The following is a 19425-nucleotide window of genomic DNA, read 5'->3' on the forward strand; positions in this document are numbered from 1 at the left end:
ATTTTGATTGGTTCTTTCATTTTAGCCAGGGAAGTTTGAAATTCGGTAAAACGAAGAAAATGTCTGAACAAAATATCGACCCAGCTTTAAGCGTTCGCTCAACAAAAGAAAATAATAGATCAACTACTTCGGCCAAAGATACACATTCCGTTAGCAAGAGGTATAATCTACGAAAACGTTTTCTATAAGAACGAAAAAGATTTTTATAAGATTTCGCGATGCAGTTCTATTAGATTCTATATTTTTTATAAATTTATTTTTGATTATGTGTTAACTGATGTTTTGTGTTTGTTTTTAGATTTTTTATATAGATGATAGATCTATAGATGCTATTTTAAACTTCCTTTGTATGAATAAGGCACTGTCCTCACACCCGTGCTTTTTACTCAACAAATATAAGAAATCACAGACGCTTGTGGTTTGGAGCTCAAAACGCCTTAAAAATCCAAATAAAATGCATATTTGTCAATCCCAGGACATGTACTGATCATATATATCAAAAAATCTTAATATATGCCGTTTTGAAAAAAATTCATATTTCAACATCTATAATAATACACAAGATAAAAATGTTCGCCGGAAAAAATCCGCACCCCTACCGTCATAATCACCATGTATTTTTAATCCATTTCCAATATTATCACATAATCCTTTGGTCCATCGACACAGAAGATATAATTCTTCACGATGGTGGTCAATTTTAAACTTCAACGGTAATATAAACAACGCAACAGCCGAAATAAACATCAATATTCTCGCCGTTTTTTTTTTCAACGACAAAAACTTTCGATAAATTCAATGGACCAGACGGCTATGAACGAAGCTATCCGATTATGTGGTTCCCAAACTTAAAAGCGCTGCGCATTTTGCACACGGCAAAGCTGGGGCCACATAATCGGATAGCTTCGTTCATAGCCGTCTGGTCCATTGAATTTATCGAAAGTTTTTGTCGTTGAAAAAAAACGGCGAGAATATTGATGTTTATTTCGGCTGTTGCGTTGTTTTATATTACCGTTGAAGTTTAAAATTGACCATCATCGTGAAGAATTATATCTTCTGTGTCGATGGACCAAAGGATTATGTGATAATATTGGAAATGGATTAAAATACATGGTGATTATGACGGTAGGGGTGCGGATTTTTTCCCGGCGAACATTTTTATCTTGTGTATTATTATAGATGTTGAAATATGAATTTTTTTCAAAACGGCATATATTAAGATTTTTTGATATATATGATCAGTACATGTCCTGGGATTGACAAATATGCATTTTATTTGGATTTTAAAGGCGTTTTGAGCTCCAAACCACAAGCGTCTGTGTAAGAAATTATAATTATTGGGAAGGCTATTGTACTCGCTCAGATGTTGAGATGGTGGCATCTTACTTTGATTAAGTTTTTGTTTGGAAGTTGGCCTTTTCCAATATTTCTGAAGGGAATGGTTTGAAGCTTCACACACTTGAGCCACAGATATATAAACAACGGATAGGAAACTCAGAAAATAGACGAGAGACCCACAATCCTTTGCGCGCTTGGTGATAATCGGGCTTTCCCGCTTGTCTCTGATTTTCACGCTATCCTTATACTTCTGCAATACCCGTGAATTATTGCTTACAATAATAATGGATTTTCAACAGAGAAATATTTGTGTGGAAAAGTGTGTTTTGTACGTTTTAGAATAAATAACTATTGCTTCTTATATAAGTAAAAAATGTTTAGTATTTTTTGATAATGTACCTCCGGGAATTCAATATGGCTACTTTTACCCAGGATGCATAAAATCTCGTGACATATGATATCTTGGGGGAACACAATTCCGCCAATACTGATTTTAACTGTGTGACATCACAGTCTCTTCTCCATCTTATGTTTAGCTCCATGCTTGAGCATAATGTACTATTAGGAAGCACAGGTGGCAGTGATTGGACACCCCACCCCTATCTGCCCCGGACCCTACTATAACTCTGAAAAAGAATTCAACACTCTAACGCTTATAATAAGGTACCAAATACAAAACCACCGATAAAATTATGAAAAAAAAATGTCCACTATCAAAATAATTATAGTTATTATATAGAAAGGTGAAAAGCCTTCTATATGTTCATTTGCCAAACAATGTGGAACACGGGAAATCATCGTTTTGGCGACTGAGATGATTCCGAAGGCATTTCGCTGCATCATTCATTAACATCAATAAAAAGAACTTGAATTCCACAGCTTACTTAATTCCAGTCCAACGAATATCAATATTCTATCGATTTTTTTCTGTTTCACGGTATTTTTTTTACTTGTAGCCATTTTGCAGTCTGATACCTGGGATGTAATACGTGATCTGATTGGACAAGCCTAATTGGACATCCAATCAGATCGCGTATATCACACAGGTATCAGAATCCAGGGGGGGGGCTGTTGGAAAATTATCATGTTTTGGGCAACTTTTGGCATTAGGAACACTTCAGTTTACCAGTTGTAATGTAACTATACAAGGAAAAATAGACCAACAAGGGCAGTGATTTTTCTGCTTATATGACAGACTCTGATAAAAGGCCTCTTCCCAATTGAAATTTTCTTTTAATTCATGCAGTTTTCCCAAAAATGTGAACTTAAACCTGCTTAATTACTTCCCAAATTAGCAATTTTAGCGATGATTTTTCCCAAATCAAGTGGCTAAGGCCTCTTCCCAATTCAGTGAAAAGTCACTGAAGGGTACTTAACAGGTAACCGTCAAGCACATTGTCAATGATTGTGTATTATTAACTTGTTCTTTTGTTAAAATATATTAATTGGAGGTTAATACTTGGTTGCTGCTCGCCATTCAATAATTGCCCGTAGATGTGCATAAGGGCCGCAGGCCCGAAGGACATTATGAACTCAAGGGCCATTTAATACCTATTCCCGAAATACGGCATTTAAACACTGCTGCTAATCTTGGTTGTCGCCCTTTCTAAGAAACGAACAGTTGTCATTGTAAACAGATACCTGTCATGTACAGTTTTACCATCCGATTAACTTGGAAAACATGACAACACAAAATAAATATAAGGAAATGTTGTTTTATTGTTGTTTTTATCGATTTTGTGAGAATTACATTTAGATCAAGTGCCAGTTATTTATGAAGTTTTGTGCTTTCAATCTTGAACAGTTTTTGAGACTGATGTCCAGGTCTGAATGCCACCGATTCGATGTCTTTCCTACTGTCATCTTAAATCATTTTTAGAATTTCTGAGGGTCATGTATTGTCTTGCGTTTATAAATCTTTAATGTTAAGCTTTGCTGATTGTGATTAATAATGCCATTTAACTTTTAAAATATTTTGTGTACAAGTGACTACAGTTCATTCAACGTCAGCAGCCATCTTGAAAGTCACCGAGAGTTGATTGTGCTCATTCACTCGCTCTTTATGGAAAAATAATGGCGAGTAGCAAGGCGGCCAAAATTGCATAATGACCTAGATCTTGCCATAATGGCCCTGAAATACCCTAGATTTTGTTACTATATATAGTAACATAGGTATTAAGTATAAATTATAATATACTACTATAATCTCTATTTCTTTTCTTTTTTTCAGATTACAGCAAGAACTCAGAACACTTCTTGTAAGTATATACTTCCACAGTTTAAAAGCCGTGCAAGTTCCTAAATATAGACTTTAATTTGAGAGTACAGCCACAGTCTGTCGGGAAAAATTGTCTGTTTGCCACTTTATAAATTAAATTTATATCATAGTGTACATTCTTTTCTTGCTTGTATAAAGTATTAGAATCAGTGTGAAAAACGTTCTGTTTTAAAAGTTCACCACAACAGAGCTTTCAATATAACTGTGTTGAAAATACAGAAAAAAGAAAATGTTTCCTTTCTTTGTCAAGCTTTAAATAAAAACTCAACATTAAAATGAAAAAAATTGTTAAAAAATGTTTTGGAATATTCATTAAAATAACATCACAGTAAAAAAAACAACAAAATTACTGTACCCTGTCTTGCAAGCCATTACAAATCGATTTGTACCCAGTCTTGTGATAACAATCATGTGTTACTCCTTTTCACTGCACCTTTCTTAGGAATCTTTATATTTTATCTTGAACCTTTCTTGCCATAACAAGAAGTAGACTTGTTAATATACTGTGAACGATAGAGATTCTCAGATTGGCAGGCCAATTTGGCACAAGAATGCCATGGAAAGTAAGATGCGATGTTTCAATTAAACTTGATTTTATACTTACAGATGTCTGGTGATCCAGGAGTGTCAGCATTTCCAGATGGTGATAATCTCTTCAGATGGGTTGCTACCCTACTTGGACCAAAGGGCACAGTATGTCTTTTTGATAATCTCATATTTTTATTTTCAATTCACTTTAGTTGCCCGCCTCCAGAAATGTGATTTTTTTTCTTAGGATAGTGAACCTCATATTAAGTTTTCTGTTTCAAAACAAACAAATGTGAATACACATGGTGTAAAGTGCCATTAAACATGACTTTAGTTAAGTCCTCTGCAAAGTAATATATTTTGGTGCAATTTAGCATAAGCAAACTTGCAAACCATAAAGTGGTACTGTAGTTTGTGTTCTTACTCAGCACTTGGCCACTGACTCAAACTTAATTTAATAATGTGTAGTTGATTAACACGTGAGCACATGTCCCATTTCTCCCAAAGTGAAAAGTAAACACTGAAAATGTTCTATTAGGAAATGTGACTGGTTTAAAGATATAAAACTTTGATCTTATTCCTACACATGCAATGAATGTTATTCATATTCTTTCAATCATTATTTGTAGGCATATGAAAGCCTTAGTTACAAACTATCACTAGAATTTCCCAGTGGTTACCCATACCAGGCACCTACAGTCAAGTTTGAGACCCCATGCTGGCATCCAAATGTAGATCAGTCTGGAAACATTTGCCTCGATATTTTAAAAGAGAAATGGTCAGCCCTATATGATGTGAGAACAATACTGCTGTCATTACAAAGTCTTTTAGGAGGTAAGTGTGAAATTCAATTCAATGTTAAATCTGCACATTTCCAGACACAGACACTTGTGGTGTGGATCGGATATAAACACCTAAAAAATGATTCACATTTGAAATACAGTATACACTTATTCGACTGAGCTCAAATTGTTTTTAATGGTTTGTATAATTAGTATTTTGGTTAAGATTTACAAAAACAATTTTTTATTTGGTTTAAAATATGTGTATGGTTGGTATTGGTGTGATAAATTTGATCCGCACATCAAGTGTCAGTGAGTAAATTTGATCATATGTTGCAATAAACATGCAAAGAGCCACATAGACATTGACTGAATTACATGTATATGTTTTTAGCTCACCTGTCACAAAGTGACAGGGTGAGCTTTTGTGATCGCTTTTCGTCCGTCGTCCGTAAACTTTTACTTTAAATGACATCTCCTCATAAACCACAAGGCCAATTTCATCCAAACTTCACAGGAATGTTCCTTTGGTGGTCACCTTTAAAAATTATTCAAAGAATTTAATTCCATGCAGAACTCTGGTTGCCATGGCAACCGAAAGAAAAAACTTTAAATATCTTCTTTAAAAAAACCATAAGAGCTACAGCTTAGATATTTGGCATGAAACATCTTCTAGTGAGTGTCTACCAAGTTTGTTCAAATAAAAGCCCTGGGGTCAAAATTGGCCCCGCCCCGGGGGGTCATTGATTTTCGCTATATGCATATAGTAAAAACTTAAAAAATCTTCTTTTAAAGAACTCAAAGAGCTATGGCTAAGATATTGAGCATCAAACATGTTCTAATAGGTGTCTACCAAGTTTGTTCATAGAAAAGCCCTGGGGTCAAAATTGGCCCCGCTCCAGGGGGTCATTGATTTTCCCTATATGCATAATTATAGTAAAAACTTAAAAAATCTTCTTTTAAAGAACCAAAAGAGTAAACATGTTCTAATAAGTGTCTACCAAGTTTGTTCAAATAAAAGCCCTTGGGTCAAAACTGACCCCGCCCCGGGGGGTCATTGATTTTCCCTATATATGCATATAGTAAAAACTTAAAAAATCTTCCTTTAAAGAACTCAAAGAGCTATGGTTAAGATATTTAGCATCAAACATGTTCTAATAGGTGTCTACCAAGTTTGTTCAAATAAAAGCCCTGGGGTCAAAATTGGCCCCGCCCCGGGGGTCATTGATTTTCCTTATATGTGTATAGCAAAAACTTAAAAAATCTTTTTTGAAAAAACCCAAATAGCTAGAGTTAAGATATTAAGCATGAAACATCTTTTAGTGAGTGTCTACAAAGTTTGTTCAAATAAAAGAAGTGGGGTCAAAATTGGCCCCGCCCCGGGGTCATTGATTTTCCTTATATGTCACTTGTGTATAGCAAAAACTTAAAATCTTCTTTGAAAAAACCAAAATAGCTAGAGTTTAGATATTAAGCATGATACATATTCTAGTAAATGTCTACAAAGTTTGTTCAAATAAAAACCCTGGGGTCATAACTGGCCCGGCCCTAGGGGTGTCATTGTTTTTAACTATATGTGTATAGTAAAAACTTAAAAAAAATCTTCTTTTAACCCATTACTTCATGAGCATTTTGTGAAAAAAGGCTGTTTTCATTGAAAAGTCTCCCGTTGCAAGTTCAAATTGCTATAATACTAAAAAAACTGCTTCAACACTAATCAAACTTGGCACAAATGTTGACTGGACCATTGCCATTGCAACAACATACTCAGGCTTAAATTTTCTGTTACCATGGCAACGAGGGGACATCTCAAAATTGCCAAAAATCACTATTTTGCGTTGATTTTTTCCATCAAAATTGATTTCAAAGTGCTGCAACTTCTCAATGGATTGAGATAGAGTCAAATGCTTTTCAGCGTTGGTTACACGTTACCTTATGATCAATCTGGGGTCATTTACAGCCTCTCACAAGTCCAAAATTTTCTTGGCGATGAGGGGGACTACCGCCCCCCTTCAAACCCCCCAAACAGAAGGGGGCACATCCCCCTTCTGGCAACCCTATGATGTATCTTTTGGTTGGGGGCCGCGCCGAAAAAGAGGTCACTTTTTTTAACAACATTTCTCAAACAAAAACAAGTATTTGGGGCCTAAATAAGGCATTTTTTCATCATTTGAGACAACAAAAAGGGGGGGGGGGGCGTTAAAAGGCGTGTATATGAAGTAATGGGTTAAATAGCCCAATGAGCTAGAGCTTAGATGTTAAGCATGAAACATCTTCTTATGGGTGTCTACCAAGTTTGTGCAAATAAAAGCCCTTTGGTTAAATTGGCCCTGCAACGTTTGGGGGGGAGGTGGGAGGGCCTATATACAGGTGAGCGACCTCAGGGCCATCATGGCCCTCTTGTGAGTTATTGCCCTTTGTTATTTTCAAAATTAATTTTTGTCCAGAGCATAACTCAAAAAGCCTTGAAACATGAAACTTCATATGTGCATAGATCTCACTCAGGAGGTGTGCAGTGCACAAGAATGATAACTCTACCTTTCATAATTTTTGAGTTATTGCCCTTTGTTGAACATAACTCAAAAAGTGTTTGAGATATCAACATGAAATGTCATAGGTGGATAGATCTTATTGAGGAGGAATGCTGTGCGCAAGAATGATAACTCTTGGCTATATAATTTTTGAGTTATTGTCCTTTGTTCTTTTTCATACTATTTTGTAGGGATCTTATCTAAAAAAGTATTTGAGGTATCAACTTGAAACTTCATAGGTGGATGGATCTCATGGAGTAGGAGTGCAGTGCAGAAGAATGATAACTCTACCCTGCATAATATTTGAGTTATTGCCCTTTGTTATTTTTCAAATTGAATTTTTGTCCAGAACATAACTCAAAATGCCTTTGAGATATCAACATGAAACTTTATAGGTGCATAGAGCTCACTCAGACGTGTGCAGTGCATAAGATTGATTACTCTACCTTTCATAATTTTTGAGTTATTTCCCTTTTGTATTTTTCATACTTAATTTTTCACCTGAGTGGAGTCATAACTCAAAAGTGTTTGAGGTGTCAATGTGAAATGTCATAGGTGGATCATATTGAGGAGGAATGCTGTGCCAAAGAATGATAACTCTTCCCTATATAATTTTTTAGTTATTGCCCATTGTTCTTTTTCATACTATTTTGTAGGGAGCTTATCTCAAAAAGTATTTGAGGTATGAACTTGAAACTTCATAGGTGGATATATTTTACTGAGGAGGGGTGCAGCACACAAGAATGATAACCTATCCTGCATTATTTTTCAGTTATTGCCCTTTGTTATTGTCAGCCATCAGTATTCACATAGGTTTAAAATCTGTAATCACTTCAGCCATCAGTTTCGATTACCAAAAGACCTCTTAAAATTGAATTATTCTGCTCTACTACATATACATTTCTTCCAATAAGCAAACACATTCGGCGGGAGATGGCCATGTTGATATGGCTCTTGTTCAAATTTATAGCCCTTGGGTCAAAATTGGCCCCTACCCCAGGGGGGTCATTGATTTTCCTCACATTTATATAGTAAAAACAACAAAAAATCTTCTAATATAATAGCATTGCCGACGTGAACACCTATACAAATTGATTTAATCATACCCCTTTGATCCAAATTGATCCCTCCTAATGACTTGCTTTAGCATTTAAGAATTGTGACTTTTTCTAGAAATTAAGTTGAGTGATATAGGGCCATTATAGCCCTCTTGTATTGTTTTGTACATTCTACACTTGACTATTTCATTATTCTTATTGACCTGAGACAATTGTGGCTGATGACTGCATTAAACAGGGTCATTTAATATACAGGGTATATATATATAATAAGCACTTGATTATATACAGATGTATACAGGGTACAAACTATAAAATAAGAACAAGAACTACAAGAAACATTTATGAAACAAGACTTTTAATAAATATTGCCAACAATAGAAAGCTAAAAACTGTTTTTGACTACTGTATAAAAAAAAAAAAAGCTTTAAAAAACATTCACCTTATAAGCCAAAATTTTAAATACATTTTCACAAGCAATACTGGTCCTCCACACAAGATGCTCTTAACTCTTAAATATAAAGTCAGATATTCCAAGTCAATGAAGTTGGCATCATTCTTTCAATTTAACTTGTTTAATGTTAATTATAAGTAATTATTATCACAAAAATAATATGTGATAAAAAGTGTAACGACGGGCCTATATTTTTGTCATTTTAGCTGTTTGATATCATTGAAAACTAAAGTCTTCATACATTCTTTTTTTTATCTAAGTTTATTGGATAGCCAGTAAGCCAGAAAGGAGCTTACATATATGGATGTTTGCAGCATTGTTCCTTGCCCTTTGTCGAAGAGAAAGCATGTAGCATTTTTAATGCTACTTGAGGTCTGTTTTTTCTTGTTCCATACATTGTCCTAAAATGTTTAGAGCTGTTTCTCTATGTCTGAGGTTTACATCTGTTTCTATGGTTCTGATTAAGTTTACCAAGTGCTTGTTGTTGATCTTGATGTCTTTGTAGATGACGATAAATCTTGTATTGTAGGAAATACAAGAAAGGTAGAGAATCAACTACAGCCATGTCCATCCAACAGTCTTTAATTTCATGTCTGTGTATCATGTCATCTTGTGTAGATCTGAACATTTCATATTGTAGTTCATGAGGAACACAGTTGATCTCTCCCTGTATTAAATCTGACACAAAATGCTGTAATATGCTTGATACAGTTCACACTTTGCTCACCACATAATCTCTCGAATTCTTCTGTTACTGCTTCAAGGGGCTGAATATTGCATCCACAGATAGGTAAAACAGGATAGGAGTAATATTGTTGTTCTGTGTGCCTCAGAATTAGTTCAGCTTTCTCCATTTCTCCTGTACTGTAAAACACTGAAGCCAGTTTAAGTCTGCTAGATGAGATATCTGAGTTTAAAAAACCAGCTGATAGCCAAACCAATGCTTGAGGTGACACTTGATTATTTTCACCAATTCTGTAAGATGCTAGGATAGATCCATATGTGGTAAAATAAAAAGGTGCTAGAAACTTGAAAGCAGCATGATGTAATCTATTACCATTATCATTGAAGGTAGTTAGTTTACCTACATATTGTTTTATTGTTCTAAAGTTTTTATTGTGTAAATGTTCTAAAATTTGCTTATGCTGATAACTTATGTCAGTTGCAATGTCTATATATAACCCCGTCATAACAGTTTCATTTATTTCAAGAGAAGGAAAATAGTTAATTGCATGTGGTACCCTGTTCAGTTTAACTTGAAGTCTATGACCAACATCATCAATATCAATACTAAGTAACCGTTGTCTATCATTCTGTATAAAATCACAAATATTTTTTGAAAGTTCATGTTTTGTGTCAGCTGTAAATTGCCCTGCCATCAAATTATTTTCCGGTATAATGAAATGTGAACAACACTCATTTTGTACACAACTGTGTAATTTCAATAAGCAGTATATTAAACATGTACATAAATTGTTATCTTTCCATATACCTGACTCTGTGTTTTCTATACAATGTAATAGAACTGTTTTACACATGAAACTTGATATGTTGATTTCATTTTTTGAGGATTAAGGAAGGACTTAAGAATCATTTTCAATAGTACATAGCACCTTATTTGTGTTTATATTTAGATTAATCATAAGACATCTTTCTGTTAATGATGTAGATATTTCCCATTCCAGTTCAGGATATTCACTGACCTTACTTCCAGTTGGAACAAAAAAAAATCCAGTACTGGCTGCATATCTTCTCATCTCTTGTGTTGGCCATCTGCCAATACCCTGTCTATCTAACCAACCTGATGCTGATTGAGGCCATGATTTACAATGAAAAGCAAATACTCTGTCTTTATCATAAACTCCAGGGTTCTTCCTTGTGAAGCAAATAGCTGGTCCATGCCGCTGCCTGATTTCCTTCAAGAAAATGATTTATAATTGTGTTTTTCTGCAATATTCTTCCTCTTCTGTCAAGAATACAATATTCATCAGTAATGACAGTGAGAGGAAGAGGTTCATCACGTTCTGAGTACTTGTAAGAAACAATACCCAGGAGTAGTGTTCTCATCCTGTATCATGAGGAAGTTACTCTTGCCATGTTCCCACTCTGACCAGTCTTGTATTATATTGAAATTATTATAAGATTCTAGTACATCAATGTCTGAATCAAGTCCTCTAGTAGTTGTACCTTCACTCTGACTCCCTAGAGAATAGCAAGTTTAAGTTTCTATCAGTTAGCCTGTTCTGGATATTCCACATAGTGTCTAGCAGCATTGTTAATGTCTTCTCCTTCCCATCACAGTTCTTTCATTGACACCAATGTCATGTAAAAACCTCTGATAACATCAATGATAGGTTTTCTCTCTGTAGTCAGGCTCTTGAAAACATTCTGTAATATATATTAGTAAAAGAGAAAATTGTTATAGTCAGCAGTCAAATTGATTTTATCACATACTTTCTACTTGTTACTTATTTGTCCTTTATGTCCTAGAACAGAACAGAAACAGGAGTGCCAATCTGACCTAATGAAACATAAGATAAAATAATTTGGTTTAGATATCAATTTATTAGATAACTATTAGATATTTATTGTAAAAATAACATTATAATGGTAAAACATAATTATTTATATTTCTGTTTAATTTTAAAATACATAATTTTTTTAAAAAATTTTTTTTTTTTTGAGATTGATTGAAAGGCAGGCACAAAAATTAAAAGCACTGTCTAAAAATATTGGCCTTGAACGCTACTTTTCTTACATAATTTGTTCTGTATAAAATGAAAAATTTGTGTATTTTTAAGAAATAAGGTTTTAAAACTTACTTTGAATGTTGTATGTCGAAATAATATAAAAAATTAACAATAATCTTGAAAAAAAAAGTATCAACTTATATATAATTTTATACACGTTAACTTCCTTGAAAACTTTTTTGAAACGGAAATATATATTAAAATTGTAGGATTATATTTACTGACTGGGAAATGACAACTTGAGTAACTGAATAAGATTTTTATAACATTTCCTTGTATTTTGTAATCATCGGGGACAATAAATATAATTGACTTGTTTCGGAAAATTTCCTGAATAATATTTATCTCTCCACAAGCTGAAAGGTTGTTTTTTTTAGTCTAGAACAAGTTTCCATTTCCAAGTGTATAATTGAGGCAAGTCATGAAAAAACCAAACATAATGGGTTTGCGACCAGCATGGATCCAGACCCAGCCTGCGCATCCGCACAGTCTGATCAGGATCCATGTTGTTCGCTATCAGTTTCTCTATTTGTAATAGAGTTTGTTAGCGAACAGCATGAATCCTGATCAGGACTGCGCGGATGCGCAGGCTGGTCTGGATCCATGCTGGTCGCAAACCCATTATGTTGGGTTTGTCGTGACACGGCTCATATGTAATGTTCCCTATTCTGCAGTGGTTGATGTGACTGATGCCATGAATACTGAAATATTTTAGGCTCACCTGACCGCGGAAGATCGTGCTTGGTTTCATAAACCAGGCTTCAACATTTTGGGTTTTTAACACTCTAGCAGTTCACAGTTTTCATTGGATTCATAATCAAATTTTGTCAAAATGTTTGTCTCAATGAAATACAGATTTAGAATATGGGTCATCTCGTGCCAAAAACTAGGCCGCAGGAGCTAAAAATAGAAAAAATCTTGTTTTACACACTACTGGCTGCAGTTTTATCCAAATATCCTTGAAATTGATTGAGGAAGATTGTTTTTGATGATTTCTAGGTCAAAGAAGGCAAATATGGGTCATCTTTTTTGGTCAAAAAATTAGGTCACAGTTTATAGAAGGAGTGTGATATTATGATATATCACACTGATGAAATACAGTATATTATTTCATCATTGTACACAAAAAAAAGGGATATTAATTTTATTTGTTCACACTAATATCTGTATAGATATTGCAGCGTGAAAAAAGAAATATGTAATAAACAGTAAGCTTTGTTGGTCTGTGTTTTCTGAGAGAGTGATAATATAGATTGTATCATAGTTTGGGGACCTTTCTGTTTGAAAATGTGAGTTAAAACGTTATATACATATAACATTCACAGTGCCTTAACTGGAGTGCAGGTATTAGTTACCCGCACTCCAGAGCATCTCCAATTGATTGGCTCATTTTGTCCGGGGTTTAATATTGTGATGACAGAGAGAGGGAAAGCAACAGAAATATCATATTTCAGATGTTCGTTTCATTGGTTACTTTTTTGTGGGGTTTCATATTGTGGCATCAGGGAACGTGTTTTTATGTTTGGACTATGATACAAAAGAGAAAGAAACATCAAAACACTTAGGGAATCTGATTTATACTCAGGGGGCTATGCCCCCCCCCCCCCCCCCCCCCCCCCCACCCCCCCCCCCCCCCCATCCCCCCCCCCCCCCCCCCCCCCCCCCCCCCCCCCCCCCCCCCCCCCCCCCCCCCTTGTACAAATCAGATAGCCTTGTGTTTCGATGCTCTTTCTATTACTTTAATCTCATTCATAAGATATAGGTTTACCATTATTGATAAAGAATAGGAAATAATTTATGTAATTTGGTAGATTGTCATGGTTCAACACTTATTTAAATTCCAATGTTATAAATATTATCATATTTTTTAAAATGCATACATATACTCTAAAAATGTACACGTATCTGCTATATACAGTGAAAACCCTAAATTAAGACCACCATCGGGACTGGATCAAAGTGGTCTTAATTGCAGGGTGGTTTTAATTGTAAATATTCTGATCAACATCTGATGGGAAGAAAGGAATATAATATCAAATTCTGATTATAATGCGGTACATAATTCACCAATCAATTAAGAAATTAATTCTTCGCATAATCAATGTGCTTATAGCAACAATAAACCACTCTAAAATTTACTTTCTCACCTTATTTCATATAATATCCCTATAATATATGGTGTTTTTGTCAAGGTGTTCAGTCCTTGCATCAACAATTTCTTTAAACAACTTCTCCTAAACCACTTGGCCAAATTCGTTGAAACTTTGCAGGGATATTCCTTGCATGACGCTCTTCCAAAGTTGTCAAAAAAATTAAATTCCATAAAGAACTCTGGTTGCCATGGCAACCGAAAGATTTTTTTACAAAAACCTTAAAAAATCTTTTTGTAAAAAATGGAAAGTGGTAGAGCTTAGATATTTGGCATGAAAAATCTTCTAGTGGATGTCTACCAAGTTTGTTCAAATAAAAGCCCTAGGGACAAAATTGGCCCGGCCCCAGGTGTCATTGATTTTTCTTATATTTATGTATATAGTAAAAACTTAAAAAATCTTCTTGTGAAAATCCAAAAGAGCTAGAGCTTGGATATTTGGCATGAAACATGTTCTAGTAAATGTCCACCAAGATTGTTCCTATGACACCTCGACCCTTTGACACCTTGACACCTCGACCCCTAAGACATCTCGACCCATGACACTTAGACCCCTTAAACACTAATAGACCCCTTAAAATGACCGGACATTTCGACCCCTTATTCTATAATGTACCTTAAGATGTTCAGTTCGAATACAAAATGTGCATAAAGACGTAAATGTAGAAAAAAGTTAATTTGTTTACCAGTTTGTTTATTATATATAATTAAATAGATATGCTGAATAATAAGTGAAATCATATTGAGCTGTTATTTGTTAATACGTTAAGTATTTTATATAAGGAATAGAAATACACTCACCACATTTAAACAGAAAGTATAACTTATTATGTATATATGTATACATAATATCAGAAATAACAGGAATTGCAATAGAAATTTGTTTTTATTTATGATATAAATATTTTTTACCCCTCCCTTTTTTCGTAATGTTAATTTCCCATAGGTCTCTGGGAGTTATTCTTACTGTTAATGCAAGTGTACCATGTGACTAAGAATTTTGTACTGTTACATAGTTACCAGTTTTTAGCTCACCTGTCACAAAGTGACAGGGTGAGCTTTTGTGATCGCTTTTAGTCCGGCGTCGGTCCGGCGTCCGTCCGTAAACTTTTACTTTAAATGACATCTCCTCATAAACCACTAAGCCAATTTCATCCAAACTTCACAGGAATGTTCCTTTGTTGGTCACCTTTAAAAATTGTTCAAAGAATTTAATTCCATGCAGAACTCTGGTTGCCATGGCAACCGAAAGAAAAAACTTTAAATATCTTCTTTTAAAAAACCGTAAGAGCTAGAGCTTAGATATTTGGCATGAAACATCTTCTAGTGAGTGTCTACCAAGTTTGTTCAAATAAAAGCCCTGGGGTCAAAATTGGCCCCGCCCGGGGGGGGTCATTGATTTTCCCTATATGCATATAGTAAAAAATTAAAAAATCTTCTTTTAAAGAACCCAAAGAGCTAGAGCTAAGATATTTAGCATGAAACATGTTCTAATAGGTGTCTACCAAGTTTGTTCAAAATAAAAGCCCTGGGGTCAAAATTGGGCCCCGCCCCTGGGGTCATTGATTTTCCCTATATGCATATAGTAAAAACTTAAAAAATCTTCTTTAAAGAACTCAAAGAGCTATGGCTAAGATATTGAGCATCAAACATGTTCTAATAGGTGTCTACCAAGTTTGTTCAAATAAAAGCCCTGGGGTCAAAATTGGCCCCGCCCCGGGGGGTCATTGATTTTCCCTATATGCATATAGTAAAAACTTAAAAAATCTTCTTTTAAAGAACTCAAAGAGCTATGGCTAAGATATTTAGCATGAAACATGTTCTTATAAGTGTCTACCAAGTTTGTTCAAATAAAAGCCCTGGGGTCAAAATTGGCACCGCCCCGGGGGTCATTGAAATTCCTTATATGTGTATAGCAAAAACTTTAAAAATCTTCTTTGAAAAAACCCAAATAGCTAGAGTTAAGATATTAAGCATGAAACATCTTTTAGTGAGTGTCTAAATCTTCTTTGAAAAAACCCAAACAGCTAGAGTTTAGATATTAAGCATGAAACATCTTCTAGTAAGTGTCTACAAAGTTTGTTCAAATAAAAGCCCTTGGGTCAAAACTGGCCCGGCCCCAGGGGTGTCATTGTTTTTAACTATATGTGTATAGTAAAACTTTAAAAAAATCTTCTTTTAAAAAGCCCAATGAGCTAGAGCTTAGATGTTTAGCATGAAACATCTTCTTATGGGTGTCTTCCAAGTTTGTGCAAATGAAAGCCCTTGGGTTAAATTGGCCCTGCTATGTTTTGGGGGGTTGGGGGGGCTATATACAGGTGAGCGACCTCAGGGCCATCATGGCCCTCTTGTTTAAACTTTTGCTATAATATTGTTAAGTTTATTTTTCAAATTTTATGTTATACATCTGAAGGCATGGGTTGGGTTTTAACATCACACCAACACAGTACAGGTCATATGCCTTTCCCGCTTTAATGGTGGAGGAAGACTCAGGTGCCCTTCTGTACCTTATTTCTGGCACAAATAGGCATCTGAGTAAAACTACTTCTGTTCAGTAACCTAGCTGGATAGCTAGAGGCATGGTGTTTGAAAATCTTATAATATTGAATTGTTGTAGACTCGTATGTTTGTTAAAGGATTAAAGGTAACTTCTTATCACAGGGACTTTACTTTGCATTTATATCATAAAGGCTGTTGTATTGTGCTATGTATATATCGAAACATTATCAGTGTTGAAAATTACAACCCTAATTGATTTTGTAAAAGTTGTATTGCCATTAGACAGCAGGACCAGGCCTAAAGGTTATAAAACTTTATTTATGAGTTCTGTCTAGAATTGGATTTTCATTGGTTAATACTGATTCTGTGCTGGTTTCTACCAACCAAATACCGCAGTTTGAGTTTAGGAAAGTTTTTTTACTGTAAATCACAACCTTACCCTGTTGTGAAATAGAGAAATCAGTCTGAATGTGTGTATTTCTTCGATTTTCGTTTGAAAACATTTATCCATTTGCTTCCATTCTATTCATTCATTTACATTCATGTGATTTTGTTTTACAGAGCCAAACAACGAGAGTCCTCTAAATGCACAGGCTGCTGAACAGTGGAATAATCAAGCCGAGTACAAGAAAATTGTTGTGGAAAAATATAACAAAAATGCTGCAGCTGCTAACAAATAGATGTACAGTTAATACATCTGCTTTAAAAACATCATCATCATTTGGTATTTTAGTCGCTAAGGGATATTTTATACATTGATTTTTGAACTTTTCATAAGTGTCATCTGAAGGTGGATATTAAAAGTACCTATATTATTGTGAAAAAACAACAACTTTGGGGAAAAAAACAGGATATATTTTTAATAAACTCATATTTCATTTATTTGTCAGAGACAAGATTGAATACCAACTCTCGGGTGTAATGTTTCAACGGTTTAGTGATACAGAATATCTTTCCTTTATAAATTTTGGAAATTTATGTTAAGTAGAATCTAAATAATTTTGTTAAAATCATACTATTACTATACCTTATACAAAAGTTGAGTCATTGTGCTTACCGGTGTTTAATTTTCATATACGTAACCTACAGTGAGTTATATTTTATTTTACTACACATTGAATTTTGAGAACAATTTTTAGTAATAATAAGCATCACATAAAATTTTTGTTTGTGCATAAGCAAAACTACTTGCTAATTAATGACTTTTGAAAGACTGCCCAATCTTCACCCCTACAGGTCCACATCCACTCTCTTCTTGTCTTAACATTCTTCCTTCTAGGACTTTTTTACTTTGTCATGTTAAAACGTTTTTCCTAACAGATTCAGAGGATATAAGTTTATGATTAATTATTCAACATTTATGTCTATTTTTAATCCATTCTATACAATATACTGAATGCAATGAAACAAAATCTCTCTCAGAATTTAAGAGGGTAATCTCATAATAAGGTTACACAATGACTTGTAAAAAAAAACATAGACATGATATACAAACTGTAAATCGGGTATTTTTCTCAAGGTATTAAATTTTGAAGTGTCTGATTTATTTAAAAGAACTGAAGGTACAATTTTAACCCCTAAAATAAGTCTGAAATGTTGATTTCAAGAAAATTAGGCCTCACGAAAAAATCTTATTTTACAGTATTACTTTTATTATAGTAACATATCCCAAGACTTTATCTTGTTTCAACTGACTTTCTTTCCTACACTAGTCATTAAAATCTTTCAACTAAGTGCTGTTCACATGTAAATGAAATGAATTTCCTTTGTCTATTTATTTATTTTATTTTTTATACCAGAATCTCAACAACAACAACAACAAAAAACAGCTCTTTTTAGTTCTTCAACAAATTTGATCTTTATAAAAAAAGTGGGGGGAAAACATGCCAATGATAAAAATCAGTTGTAAAATTACCATAATTTATTAAGTTGAAGTAGACTACCAAAAAAAAGTTTTAATAGTGAAGAAGTTTTTTTATATTGCCCACATTATTTGTGTTTATTTTCACCTGCCCTGTCTTTTGTAAATGTCTCAATCTCTTTTCTATGTTTCAACAATCTGTTATTTCTTTTATCTTTGTGATCATTTTGTAAATAAATAATCATATTTGTATCGATATATTTGTAAATTTGTGTGATTTGTGTATTTTATATGAAAATACCTTGTGTAATAAATATTGAACAATATTTATCAAATCTTGCTCAACTTAATTTAGATTAGTGTCCCTTGTTTGAACTTGTTTATGTTAAACAAGGGAAAGTTTTTGAGATTGAGGTGTTAGCATTATTATGCATTCAAGACAAACTTATGGAATAATGTATAACAACAGTGAATTTGGTAGTTGCGATTTTTAGCTTAACTGAGCAGTGTGTGTTCAACGTGTGCTATTATGATCACCTTGTGTCTGGTATCAGCATTTTGCTTTAAACAAAACCACCTTGATTCTTTGCCCAATACTGATGAAACTTATAAATAGGAACGAACCTGCAGTAGTCGTACAAAAATTGCTTTTATCATTTTGGTCTGCTGAAGATATGACCAACAGAGCTACAAATATATAATTATATATATATATATTTTTTTCCTTTTTTACACAACTCCTCTTGAAATCTCTGGGCAGATTTTAAAGAAACTCCACAGGAGTATCTTCGAGTTTGTTCTTTACATACATGGTCAGGTTGTATAAGTCTGCTGCACAAGATGGTCTCCAGAGCTAGAAATAGAAATATGCTTTAAATAACATTTCTGCCAATTGGTAGATTTTGATGGATGGTTCTGTGCATGCTTCTGAGGCAAAATACTGGTGAAACGTATTTCTTGCATACAGTTATTTTGGAAATATTCTTCCTCAAAATTCAAACTGTTAAAAACTACATGCAGCATGTAAATAGCTTCAAACAGTAAGTCACACCAGCTTTGTAAAGGTCATATGGCAACCAGCCAGCTTCTAAAGATGAAGGCCAAATGCAGCAAGGGGCAGATGAACCAAACTCAGCTATCTTAATTAACTGTTCAGCCACAGAGACTCCTTTTACCCTGCTGAAACCAAAAGTGACC

At 34.2% G+C, this 19425-nt stretch overlaps 1 protein-coding gene across 1 annotated transcript; it reads left to right on the forward strand.

Annotated features, from left to right (window-relative positions):
* On the forward strand, positions 1-18554 carry LOC132723696 (ubiquitin-conjugating enzyme E2 C-like). Its single transcript, XM_060708478.1, has 5 exons — positions 1-160; positions 3569-3596; positions 4223-4309; positions 4774-4978; positions 16929-18554. Exons 1-5 carry the CDS (start codon positions 60-62, stop codon positions 17045-17047), a joined length of 540 nt encoding a protein of 179 aa, XP_060564461.1. The 5' UTR covers positions 1-59; the 3' UTR covers positions 17048-18554.
* Positions 18555-19425: the final 871 nt, after the last annotated feature.

This window comes from Ruditapes philippinarum, unplaced genomic scaffold, assembly GCF_026571515.1.
Source record: "Ruditapes philippinarum isolate M1 unplaced genomic scaffold, ASM2657151v2 ctg359_1_1_1_1, whole genome shotgun sequence".
In the NCBI taxonomy this organism is placed as follows: domain Eukaryota; kingdom Metazoa; phylum Mollusca; class Bivalvia; order Venerida; family Veneridae; genus Ruditapes; species Ruditapes philippinarum.